The sequence below is a fragment of the Lagenorhynchus albirostris genome, chromosome 4, assembly GCF_949774975.1.
Source record: "Lagenorhynchus albirostris chromosome 4, mLagAlb1.1, whole genome shotgun sequence".
Classification (NCBI taxonomy): Eukaryota; Metazoa; Chordata; class Mammalia; order Artiodactyla; family Delphinidae; genus Lagenorhynchus; species Lagenorhynchus albirostris.
This window is the reverse complement of record NC_083098.1, coordinates 46,938,397-46,951,066: the sequence shown is the minus strand read 5'-3', so window position 1 is coordinate 46,951,066 and position 12,670 is coordinate 46,938,397. Positions and strand designations below refer to the sequence as shown.

At 40.2% G+C, this 12,670-nt stretch overlaps 1 protein-coding gene across 3 annotated transcripts in view; it reads left to right on the top strand.

Annotated features, from left to right (window-relative positions):
- ART3 (ADP-ribosyltransferase 3 (inactive)) overlaps nt 1-12,670 on the top strand; it is a 38,093-nt gene that overhangs the window by 20,653 nt on the left and 4,770 nt on the right. Inside the window, exons 4-10 of one of the 3 annotated variants that reach the window (XR_009540288.1) lie at nt 5,631-5,663; nt 6,520-6,552; nt 7,541-7,571; nt 8,111-8,187; nt 9,423-9,455; nt 10,070-10,102; nt 10,724-10,756. Coding sequence is in view for 2 of the 3 variants with exons in the window: in XM_060147993.1 (XP_060003976.1) it covers nt 5,631-5,663; nt 6,520-6,552; nt 7,541-7,570; nt 9,423-9,455; nt 10,070-10,102; nt 10,724-10,756 (195 nt within the window). In the remaining variant the exon portion in view is untranslated. Of the gene's footprint in view, nt 1-5,630; nt 5,664-6,519; nt 6,553-7,540; nt 7,572-8,110; nt 8,188-9,422; nt 9,456-10,069; nt 10,103-10,723; nt 10,757-12,670 lie in introns of those variants that run through there. The other 2 variants (XM_060147993.1, XM_060147994.1) reach the window with 2 other exon arrangements.

Below are 12,670 nucleotides of genomic sequence, written 5' to 3'. Positions count from 1 at the left end.
GCCTGTCACCTACTGTGCACACCAACAGAGACGACTGCTGGAGCCAAGCCCTGCCATGCACACTGACAATGAGCTCTGGTTTGGCCCAGATCACACCCCAGGCCCTCTGGGCTGTTCTGCACAGCTACACAGAGTCCTCTCCCAGGGTCCATCTCCCTGAGTCTCAGTGCCTAGCCACTGCAAATACTAGCAGCCCCACCCAGCAGGCCTTTCAGGCTGGGAAGTGCAGCAAGGTGGAAGCTGTCAGCACCAGACTCTCTCCACCCTGGTTGCTAGCAAGCCATAGTAAAGGGTTAGGTTAACTGTTGAGGAGGACATTTCATATCTGAAGAGAGAATTCGTTAAACAGACAGATAAATTTTCTCCTAATTTTTTCAGACTAATCATATAATCATAAAGTGTTAGCTTGTGGGGGCAGAGTCAAGATGGCAGTGTGGGAAGATGCCGAGTTAGGTCTCCCCACAACTAGGGCGCCTGCTGGCCACGGATGGGGGACCCTGATGGCCAAGGAGATGGGAGGAACCCCCAAGTGAACAGGTAGGACGTGGGGGGACTGAGGGGGGAGGAGAAGTGGAGGCCAGATTGGCACCCCTGAGGCCAGGGAGATCAGGAGAGGCAGGCAGAGGGGCCCTCCAGGAGGACTGGGAGAGGAGCAGAGGGCAATTGCCCACCCACTCAGGCCCGAGGAGCCTGCTGAGCTCCCAGGCCAGTCCCCTGCCCTCCAAGCCCCCCCGCCACCGGCTACATTGATCCTGGGGGCATAGGAAGGAGGCCGGGGAGATCAGGAGAGGCAGGCAGGAGGGGACCTCCAGGACCAGAGGAGCGGGAGAGGAGAGGAAGGCATTTGTCCCTTTCACTCAAGCCCAGGAAACCTGCTGGGCTCCCAGGTGAGGTCCCCCACCCTCTGAGACCAGGGGTGGGGGGCACGCCTGGGCCCCTTCTGTTCCGTTGAGCCTAAGCCCCACCTCCTACAGACCCCAGGGCCTTTTCCAGCCCTGTGGGTCCTGAGCACTGGCCCCACCCAACACCCAAACCTTGCCCTTGCTTAGGCCCCACCCTCCAGAGTCAAGGCGTTTACACCCCTTTTTTTTTTGCTTTTTTCTTCTTTTCCCTCCTCCCCTCTTTTACTATTGTGGTACTGTTGTACCTTCTGGTTGGTGTTTCATCTATATTTTAATTTTTATATTATTTCTAACATATCTGTTAGTTTCCTAGTCTAATTTTATTTTTTACTTTGCTACTGTTCTCTCTTTTTTTTTTTTTTTGCCACCCCACGTGGCTTGTGGGATCTCGGTTCATGAGCTGGGGGTTGGGCAACAGCTCCTGTGGTGGGAGCTCTGAGTCCTAACCACTGGGATAACAGAAACCTCAGACACCTCAGAGAATATTCATCAGAGTGAGGTCTCACGGAGGTCCTCATCTCAGCACCAAGACACAGCTCTACGCAACAGCCTACAAACTCCAGTGTTGGAAGCCTCAGGCCATACAACCAGTAAGACAGGAACACAATCACACTCATTTAAAAAAAAAAAAAAAAGATGGCAAAACATAGTCACAGATGAAGGAGCAAGGTGAAAACCTACAAGACCAAATAAATGAAGAGGAAATAGGCAACCTACCTGAAAAAGAATTCAGAGTAATGATAGTAAAGATGATCCAGAATCTCGGAAATAGAATGGAGGCTATTGAGAAAATACAAGAAATGTTTAACAAAATCTAGAAGAACAAACAAACAATGATGAACAACACAGTAACTGAAATGAAAAATACACTAGAAGGAATCAATAACAGAATAACAGAGGCAGGAGAATGAATAAGTGAGCTGGAGGACAAAATGGTGGAAATAACTACTAAAGAGCAGAATAAAGAAAAAAGAATGAAGAGAATTGAAGACAATCTCAGAGACCTCTGGGAAAACAATAAACGCACCAACATTCAAAGTATAGGGGTCCCAGAAGAAGAAGAGAAAAAGAAAGGGTCTGAGAAAATATTTGAAGAAATTATAGTGGAAAACTTCCCTAACGTGGGAAAGGAAATAGTCACCCAAGTCCAGGAAGCACAGAGAGTCCCATACAGGATGAACCCTAGGAGAAGCACACCAAGACACATATTAATCAAACTAACAAAAATTAAATTCAAAGAAAAAATATTAAAAGCAGCAAGGGAAAAACAAAAAAAATAACATACAAAGGAATCCGCATAAGGTTATCAGCTGATTTTTCAGCAGAAACTCTACAGGCCAGAGGGAGTGGCAGGATATACTTAAAGTGATGAAAGAGACAAACCTACAACCAAGATTACTCTACCCAGCAAGGATCTCATTCAGATTCAAAGGAGAAATCAGAAACTTCTCAGACAAGCAAAAGCTAAGAGAATTCAGCACCACCAAAGAAACTTCTCTAGGCGGGAAACACAAGAGAAGAAAAAGACCCACAAAACCAAACCCAGAACAATTAAGAAAATGGTAATAAGAACATACATATTGATAATAACCTTGAATGTAAGTGGATTAAATGCCCCAACCAAAAGACACAGACTGGCTGAATGGATACAAAAACAAGACCCATATATATGCTGTCTATAAGAGATCCACTTCAGACCTAGGGACACATACAGACTGAAAGTGAAGGGATGGGAAAAGATATTCCATGCAAATGGAAATCAAAAGAAAGCTGGAGTAGCAGTACTCGTATCAGATAAAATAGACTTTAAAATAAAGACTGTTACAAGAGATAAGGAGGGACACTACCTAACAGTCAAAGGGTCAATCCAAGAAGAAGATATAACAATTGTAAATGTTTATTCACCCAACATAGGAGCACCTCAATACATGAGGCAAATGCTAACAACCATGAAAGGAGAAATCAACAGTAACACAATAATAGTAGGGGACTTTAACATGCTACTTACACCAATGGACAGATCACCCAAACAGAAAATAAGTAAGGAAACACAAGCTTTAAATGACACAATAGACCAGATAGATTTAATTGATGTCTATAGAACGTTCCACCCGAAAGTGGCAGAATACACTTTCTTCTCAAATGCTCATGGAACGTTCTCCAGGATAGATCACATCTTGGGTCACAAATCAAGCCTCCGTAAATTTAAGAAAATTGAAATTGTATCAAGCATCTTTTCTGACCACAACGCTATGAGATTGGAAATCAATTACAGGAAAAAAACTGTAAAAAACACAAATACATGGAGGCTAAACAACCAAGAGATCAGTGAAGAAGTCAAAGAAGGAATAAAAAAATACATAGAATCAAATGACAATGAAAATACGATGACCCCAAACCTATAGGACACAGCAAAAGCAGTTCTAAGAAGGAAGTTTATAGCCATTCAATCTCACCTCAAGAAACAAGAAAAATCTCAAATAAACAATCTAACCCTACACTTAAAACATCTAGAGAAAGAAGAACAAAGAAAACCCAAAGTCAGTAGAAGGAAATAAATCATAAAGATCAGAGCAGAAATAAATGAAATAGAAATGAAGAAAACAATAGCAAAGATCAATAAAACTAAAATCTAAAATCTTTGAGAAGATAAACAAAATTGATAAACCCTTAGCCAGCCTCATCAAGAAAAAAACAGGATGCAAATCAATAAAATTAGAAATGAAAAAGGAGAAATCACAACTGACACTGCAGAAATACAAAGGATTATAAGAGACTACTACAAACAACTATATGCCAATAAAATGGACAGCCACGAAGAAATGGACAAATTCTTAGAAAGATACAATTTTCCAAGACTGAACCAGGAAGAATTAGAAAATATAAACAGATCAATCACAAGTAATGAAATTGAAACGGTAATTAAAGCTCTTCCAACAAACAAAAGTCCAGGACCAGATGGCTTCACAGGTGAATTCTACCAAACATTTAGAGAAGAGCTAACACTGATCCTTCTCAAGAGTTTGATCCTTCTCAAACTCTTCCAAAAAATTGCAGAGGGAGAAACACTCCCAAATTCATTCTACGAAGTCACCATCACCCTGATACCAAAACCAGACAAAGATATCACAAAAGAAGAAAATTATAGACCAATATCACTGATGAACATAGATGCAAAAATCCTGAGCAACATACTAGCAAACAGAATCCAACAACATATTAAAAGGATCGTACACCATGATCAAGTGGGATTTATCCCAGGGATGCAAGGATTCTTCAATATACGCCAATAAATCAATGTGATACACCACCATAACAAATTAAGGAATAAAAACCATATGATCATCTCAATAGATGCAGAAAACGCTTTTGACAAAATTCAACACCCATTTATGATAAAAACTCTCCAGAAAATGGGCATAGAGGGAACCTACCTCAACATAAAAAGGCCATATATGGCAAATCCACAGCAAGCATCATATTCAATGGTGAAAAACTGAAAGCATTTCCTCTAAGATCAGGAACAAGACAAGGATGTCCACTCTCACCACTCTTATTCAACATAGTTTTGGAAGTCCTAGCCATGGCCATCAGAGAAGAAAAAGAAGTAAAAGAATACAAATTGGAAAAGAAGTAGCAAACTGTCACTGTTTACGGATGACAGGATACTATACATAGAGAATCCTAAAGATGCCACCAGAAACCTACTAGAAAACAGTATGGAGGTTCCTTAAAAAACTAAAAACAGAACTACCATGTGACCCAGCAATCCCACTACTGGACATATACCCTGAGAAAACCGTAATTCAAAAAGAGTCATGTACCAAAATGTTCATTGCAGCACTATTTACAATAGCCAAGGCATGGAGCCTACGAAAATGTCCATTGACAGATGAATGGATAAAGAAGATGTGGCACATATATACAATGGAATGTTACTCAGTCATAAAAAGGAGCGAAATTGAGTTATTTGTAGTGAGATGGATAGACCTATAGTCTGTCATACAGAGTGAAGTAAGTCAGAAAGACAAAAACAAATATCGTATGCTAACACATATGTATGGAATCCAAAAAAAAATTGGTACTGGTGAACCTAGTTGCAGGGCAGGAATAAAGATGTAGACATAGAGAATGGACTTGAGGACACGGGGTGAGAGGGGGAAGCTGGGGTGAAGTGAGAGTAGCATGGACATATATACACTACCAAATGTAAAATAGTTAGCTAGTGGGAAGCAGCAGCATAGCACAGGGAGATCAGCTCGGTGCTCTGTGATGACCTAGAGGGGTGGGATAGGGAGGGTGGGAGGGAGGTTCAAGAGGGAGGGGATATGGGGAATATGTATATGTATAGCTTTTCACTTTGTTATACAGCAGAAACTAACACAGTATTGTGAAGCAATTACCCTCCAATAAAGTTCTATTAAAAATAAATACATAAATAAATGAAGTGTTAGCTTTGGATGGGACTCTGGAGGTCATTTGAAGCAATCTCCCAATAAAAGATACACATAAGGGAACTGAATTCCAGAAAAGTTAGATGTTTTATCTAGAGCTACTGCTCTTTGGTGACTGTACTATGAATACAAAAATGTAATTTGCTTCCCACTAAATTATGAGTCTGATAGACTAGGAGCTGACAGATTAGAGTACCAATAGGCACAGACCAATTTGAAATCTTTACTAAGGTAGATTGTGTCTAACTAATAAAACTTTATCTTTATGTTTCAGGACTAAAAACTGCAAATTGTGTTGAGAACATGGGTAAGATATGCTCTAGAGTATTATCTCTGCAATGGGAATTTTATCAGTGTTATTTCTCAGAGGAATAGGTCAGAGCCACCCCACTGTACTGTCGTACTGTCAGCCATTGTCTTCTCAAGGCTGAGTTGTGCTACTGCTACTACCTTTTCAGGGGGAGGGTACAGGACCCCACCCTAAGCCTATCCCAGCCTTGCCTGTGGCTGTTCTCTCAAGCATTGCATTTGCCTTGGGCAGGCAGGGACCATGCCACTCTGACCCTAGCCTATCATTACAGGACTTTGACTCCTGAATACCCCTACATGACTCCTATGCACAGAGTTAGGCTTGTATTCCTTTGTTTTGAAATCTTGGGAAGTAATATTTGGGAGACTGATGAAGGATTCCTTCCCTCATCAGGGGAAAGACTGGGGGGGACAGAACGGTAATGTGGTCTGTTTCCTCTTCCTCAGGGAAAAATGGAGAATATAACAAAAATAGTCTCTCTTAGAGGACCATGGAGAAGATTTGGGAAGGTAAACAGGAATTCTAAGAGTAGTCAGGAACAACATTATCAAATTAGGCTCAAAAGATCTGAACCAAAGTTGACAGGAAATGCCTTGGACTGATGCATGCTTTGGGTGGATCCTTTTGAAGATTTATTTTAATAGCTTGAAAATAAGGGTCCATTTCTAGCTGTCTTCCTGGCTAGTTTTTCTTTGAATTCTTCTTAAAGTAATTAAAATGAATCTTTATCCATTTATTTTTGAGACTGAAATTTTATATTTCTCATATTGCCATATTTTGCCTGTATCTTGACCGAACCTGACATTCACATCTAAGTATAGTACTATGTAATGAAAACATGTTTGTATTTCAGAATATTTTCAACACATCAGTGTCTACAACTCTGGTAAGTATGCTCTATTTTTAAAAATAATGGATGTTTAATAGCTCTTTCCTGTTCAGCAAATTCAATTCTTAGCTGACAAAAAAGAGTACTTTGCGCATATGAAGGAGTAACCTGGCAGATATGCGGCGGAAAAAAGAATCCATTCTGGGGAAATTTACCCCCTTGCAAATGAGAGAGTTGGCTCTCTGGAGATCTGAACCATATGGAACCATTCTAGGGAATAAGACTGGGCGGACCTGAAGGGCTAGGCACTCTTGACCAGGTCTGAGGCCTCTTATGTATAGCTCTATTCTCAGTCATTGAGATTAGCCTGTGTGACACCAAACAACCAGATGAAAGTAGAAAAAGTTAGTCATTTGCCTTTTTCAAGTAAGGTGATGTTTGGTATCGTTTGACTAAAACATCTGGGTGATTAGACGCTTTCCCCAGCCCCTAAGTTTCCACTTACGGTGATATGACCCAAATCACTTCTTTGCATTTAAGTTCCTTGTTATGTATTTGGCCCAGGTAGCTACAATAAGTTTTTCTTTATTGAAGAGAGAAAAGTATCTGGCCTTCCCTTAAGTATGCAGTTTACCTGACGTTTGCAAGATATTTCCTGTCCTTGTGTGAAGCATTTCATGCCCCTGAGGACTTGCTTAGTAACACTTCTTATTGGCAGGGCAGCCACAAGTTTTACTGGTCACTTCACAGGGACTTCAGCTGACTCTTCAAGACAGACATTTTTCTAGCTTGTGGAGATCGCTAGGAGACTTACTGTGTATAACAGTTTCTCTTAGTAGGAGGGTCCAGAGGAATGTTCCAGCCCAATTAGCCAAGGTGCATTTAGACTGTGGCTGACACTTAAATTTAGTAGCATTAGCTTACTGGATATATCAGGTGCATCTTTATGGCCATAATTACCTGAAAATAGTTCTGCTCCAACTGTGGTAACTCCCAATTACTTTGTTCTATCATTAAAACTGGTAAGTTTCTTTTTGTAACTTAGGTGTGAAAAACCAGAAACTTGAAGACCCTGGTAAGACATTTTCATAAACTCTAGGGGCTTACATTTGTAAGACAGCTTCCTGAGGGTGGGAGTAGGTGGGCATGGTAAGGAAAAGTGGGAAGAAGGCAGAACCCACATTAGCTTACTAGTTTGGTATATAAGAGACGCTCCTGAGTTCCAGATATCCTTCTTTATAAGGACGACCCAGCAGCTCTGTCTGTCTCCTATCTAACAATCCATAGGTCATCCCAGCGGAGCAGTTAGAGACATGACATAAGAAACTAGTTCTAGAGAATTTACTATCTTCTGCTTTAGGCTAGCTGTTACATGGATAGAGGAAGGTGTGACTGATTATTCCACAAACTCTGTAACCTAGGGTGTTCATCAGGAGCATAAAAAATGGCATTTTTTCCTAAATTAAAATGATTTTATATATGTATATATATTTCTGTTTCTAGCAATCTGAGTAACAAATGCTATTAGCTATATCCGTCTGATTATTTAGTATATTCCAAAGTATGACTCATTCCCCAATTTTTTTTGTCTTTCTTAAAAATGATATTCTTCAAGGGTGCTGGGACAGAAACACTCTCATAAATTACTGGTGAGATTATAAGTTGGAACTTTTCTGGAGGACAATTTCAATAGTATGTATCACTAGCCTTAAAAACGTCCATACCTTTTAACCTAGCTATAACACTTTTAGATATTTGTCCTAAGGGAATAAACATAAAAATTTGTGTACAAAATATGTACAGAAATGTTTATGCAGTGTTATGGTAGCCAAAATTTATAAATAACCTTAGTATCCAACAGTTGGGTATTGTTAAATAAATTATATCCATACTATGAAACACTCACCAATTTAAAAACCATGTTTTTGAAAAATATCTAAAGATATGAGAAAGTACTTATAATACAGTGACAATAAAAAAAGGATAAAAACAAACTCTACTCAGTACTCTGTAATGGCCTATATGGGAAAAGAACCTAAAAAAGAGTGGATATATGTATATATATATAACAGATTCACTTTGCTGTACACCTGAAACTAGAACATTGTAAATCAACTATACTCCAATAAAAATTTTTTAAAAGATAGGATAAAAACAGCATATGGAGTATACTATCAAATTTATTTTAAAATGTCAAACGGTACAAACTTCCAGTTATAAGATAAATAAGTACAGGGGATGTAATGTGCAACATGACTATAGTTAACAGCTGTGTGGTGTATTTGAAAGCTGTTAAGAGAATAGATCCTACGAGTTCTCATCACAAGGAAAAAAAAACATTTTTTCCTTTTTTTTTTTTTTTTTGGTATCTGTATGAGATGCCGGATGTTAATTAAACTTATTGTGGTAATCCTGTCACAATATATGTAACTCAAGTCATTATGCTGTATACCATAAACTTATACAGTGTTTTATGTCAATTATATCTCAATAAAACTGAGAAAAATAGTAAAAAATGTATATGAGCATGTACATATATATATATATATATATATATATATATATAGCAAAGAGACAGGAAATATACCAAAATATTAAGACTGAATAGCTCTGATATCTGGGATTATGAAAGTTTCATTTTTAAAAATAAATCATGACAAATGTAGGTCAGAGTCTAAAAAAAAATCAACAAGAGATATTTTGCTTAATCTAGGAGAGTGCCTGGATCACTAGCCATAGTTCTCACAGTAAGTTAGGCACCAGTGGGTTAAATCTCTTTCCCTTTTCCCCCAAACCCTAACAGCTTTGAGAGTGGGTCATCTCTCAAAGCTTTTAGAGTTTTCCACTGTAAATAGCTATATAAATATAAGGTTAAATTTTCAAGCTTACTGCGTTTATCACTAAATGTTTCCTATTCTCATCTTCAGGAATGAAAAGCCAGGAGTCCACAGTCTTACCTGGTAAGTGATCTTCTACTTACTCTCAGAGACTAGCTACAAGATTAGAAGGAGGCATGAGGACTCCTAGAACTAAGGACGTTACTGGACATGGAGAGTTTGAGGAATAAGTTAAGTCAAAACAGAGGGACTCTAATTATTGAGAGATTATTATGTTCCATGCAGTAATGTACTGAACAGTTTTATAATGTATCACCTTTAATCACCACTTACTACAAACCTACAAGGTATTTCTTTTGCGTAAATAAGGAAATGAAGGTCAGAGGGATTAAGCCTGCGCAATCACAGAGCTAATAACTATAATGACAATAGAGCTAAACCAAGCAGAGTCTTAGACCCAGTACTATTTCATTTAAAAACCGACGTACTGGGACTGACTGCCTTATGAAGATAAGGTTGGTCAGATAATGAAGTTCTTGAACTCCACCATAAGGAGTCTGGGCTTTGTCCAGTTAGAGAATGAAGAGCAATTGAAAGGTGTTTTTGTTGTTACTGTTTTCTTTTTCCTTTTTTTGGGAGGGGAGTGGGATTGAAGATGGGGGAGGTATAGACCAAAGGGAGCATTAACAATGCAAGATAGTTGATTAACACTAACCAATATTCATTTCTGTCTTCAGGTGTGAAGAGCCAAGAAGCCACCCAAATACCTGGTAAGACAGCTTTGTTTACTTTCTTGGCCAAAGTATGAGAAGAGAAGGATCCCCCCGTGTATTAAAGAGAATATTGTCATGAGATTATTATTCATTAATATTTCGCTTACTGCCGCCTACCAGTCATTCTACAAAGATTTAGCTGGGGAAGAGAGTAGAAAAGTACCTTTCCTCCCTAGTGTTCATGCCTTCCTGGAGCAGGAAAGTTAGCTCTGCTGGGGGCATGGCTGAGGGCAAGGCTGCTGGGACCTGGATGCATGCAGTACGGCCTTAGATTCTATAGCTAAAGGTACTCAAAAGAAACTTCAACTTCATGCAAAAGCTAACTGTTAGCTTTGGCTAATAACATCTCAGCATCTAGGATCGCCAGGTAACTAAGCATAGTACTCTCCTGGCATAGAGGCAGACTTAATGAGGCACCATGGCAGAAGGCTCCTCTGAGTTTGGCATGGATTTGCACAGTGAGGGTTCATGTAGCCAGAACTTTCAAGTAAAAAGCCAGAAACTACAGTGCAGTGGGACCTTTGGTGCTTGTATCTCTTGAGTTCATGAGACGACGAGTTTGGAAATTGTACTCACTGGAACAAACTGCAAGTCACTGAAAATTTCTTTCTCACGTAGGAATGAAAACTCCAGAACCTTTTCCACTACCTGGTAAGCAATGCTAGGCATGCTGGAGAGGAAGCTGCCAATCCGGGGAGCATAGATATAATTGTCACCATTAGATACGCAAGGGAGGCTAAGTACTTTGCACAACAAGATCACGTGAGTGAGTGAAGGACCCAGGTCTCTTACCTTATGACCAAGTACCTGTTTCTTAAAACTTGTGGTTCCTCTAGTGTTTTTCCAGTATACTTATCATGACACATTTGACCTACCTTCAAGATATAACCATGAAAGCAGGTATTTAAAAAGTATGAGGCTGTTGCTGAGGGTGGGGCCTTGAGTTTCTGTGGCCAGAGAAACTGAACAGTATGACCCCTGTCAAGTCAAAAGGGCCTCAGAACTCACGCTTACAGGGGAGGAAAAAAATGAAACGGCCCTCAAACTTAATTTTTTTCCTGAGACAAGAAGTTAAAAAAAAAAAAGTGGACAGTAATATTTTACCAGAGAGCTATGGACAGTAATAAGACTTGTCTAGGCCTCAGAATTGTCATCTTTCAAAGGTGGCTAACACATGTCATGTTACCTTATAGGGATATCTGTAAGGACTATAAAAACACAAAATCTCAGGGCACAAGCCCCTACCTAATGGTTCAATCCTGCTTCCGAGCTCATGTCGTGTTTTGCAAATAATTTGTGTTAGGTTCTGTTATTATGGAATGATCATCTGTTAGGGAAATTAGATTGTTGGCATCTGCTAAATGACATCCATCCGCACAGTACTGAGTTTGCCTCACATAGCTGCCTTTGGATAATGTGTGCTGTGTACAGAAACAGCCGTTCCCAGTTCATGATCTAAAGCACTTGGCAGACCCAGAGAGAGAGGTTCCAGCAATACTTTTATATTCACCCAGATTGGAACTGTTGGACTTATTTGGCCGCGACTTTGAAGTGAACCTCTAATGACACTGATGACACACTTCGCGTGTCTACATCTCTTCAGCTCGCGGGACCCGAGATTGCATAGTACTCTCGCTGGCACCTTACTAGGCGCCCCGGCTGCCTGAAAGGCAGCTGCTGAGCAGCATGTGGAGGGTGAACACGGTCTGGTCTGTGTGGACAGACAGACCCAACTTCATGAAGTCTCTCCTCTGCCGTTTTCCTCTGGGTAACTTTGTGTAGAGGTAACTTTATTTCACTTTTCTGCACCTCTGCTCCCACATCTGTACAATGAAGAAAATTTCTGTCTTGCAAGACTGATTTAAGTCCTCATGAGATAAAAGTACTGGCAAAATGAATGGTGCTTTAAAACAGGAGTAAATGGTAGATGCCTTTATTATTATCTGAAAATCTTTTTTTTATTTAGGAATAAAAATGTTACAGCCGGGTGAAAAACCTGGTAATAAATTCTTTTCTGGGGGCGGAGGCACCGTGGGGTTCTGAGTCCTTTACCATAATCGTTCAGTTAGCTCCATCTTAAGGGGGATGGGGAGAGGACACTTGAGCTGCACAGCTTCTGACACCCCAGGCTGCAAGCCAGAGGGGGAAATGTTGAGAACTCCCTTCAGTGTGTGCAGCAGACTGCTATTACGGTTCCCTGGGTCAGGCAGAGAAAAAGGCAGTTGACCTGAAACTGGGACAGTTGGCTTCCCGCTGCGCCTGTCTATTCCAGAATGGGACAGGAGGCTTCCCAGGGTGCGCAGGCTACCGTGAGAGAATCTGTGGTTACAGGAATAGCATCATCAAAGAGGTGTGTGTGAGAACCGTACAGTGTAGCGCCATCCATTCTGTGCCCTTTCTCTCTATGTCCTCCAACAAATAGGCCACTCAGTTTTGCTGGGACTGTTTCGTATTGTGCCCTCTCCTAGAAAGCTGTGTGTAGTGTAGGCTTTTTAAAAAGTGGTGTCAAAACATTTATACAGGATCTCATATAATCCAATAAAAGAAATATTGTTATCACCGTTT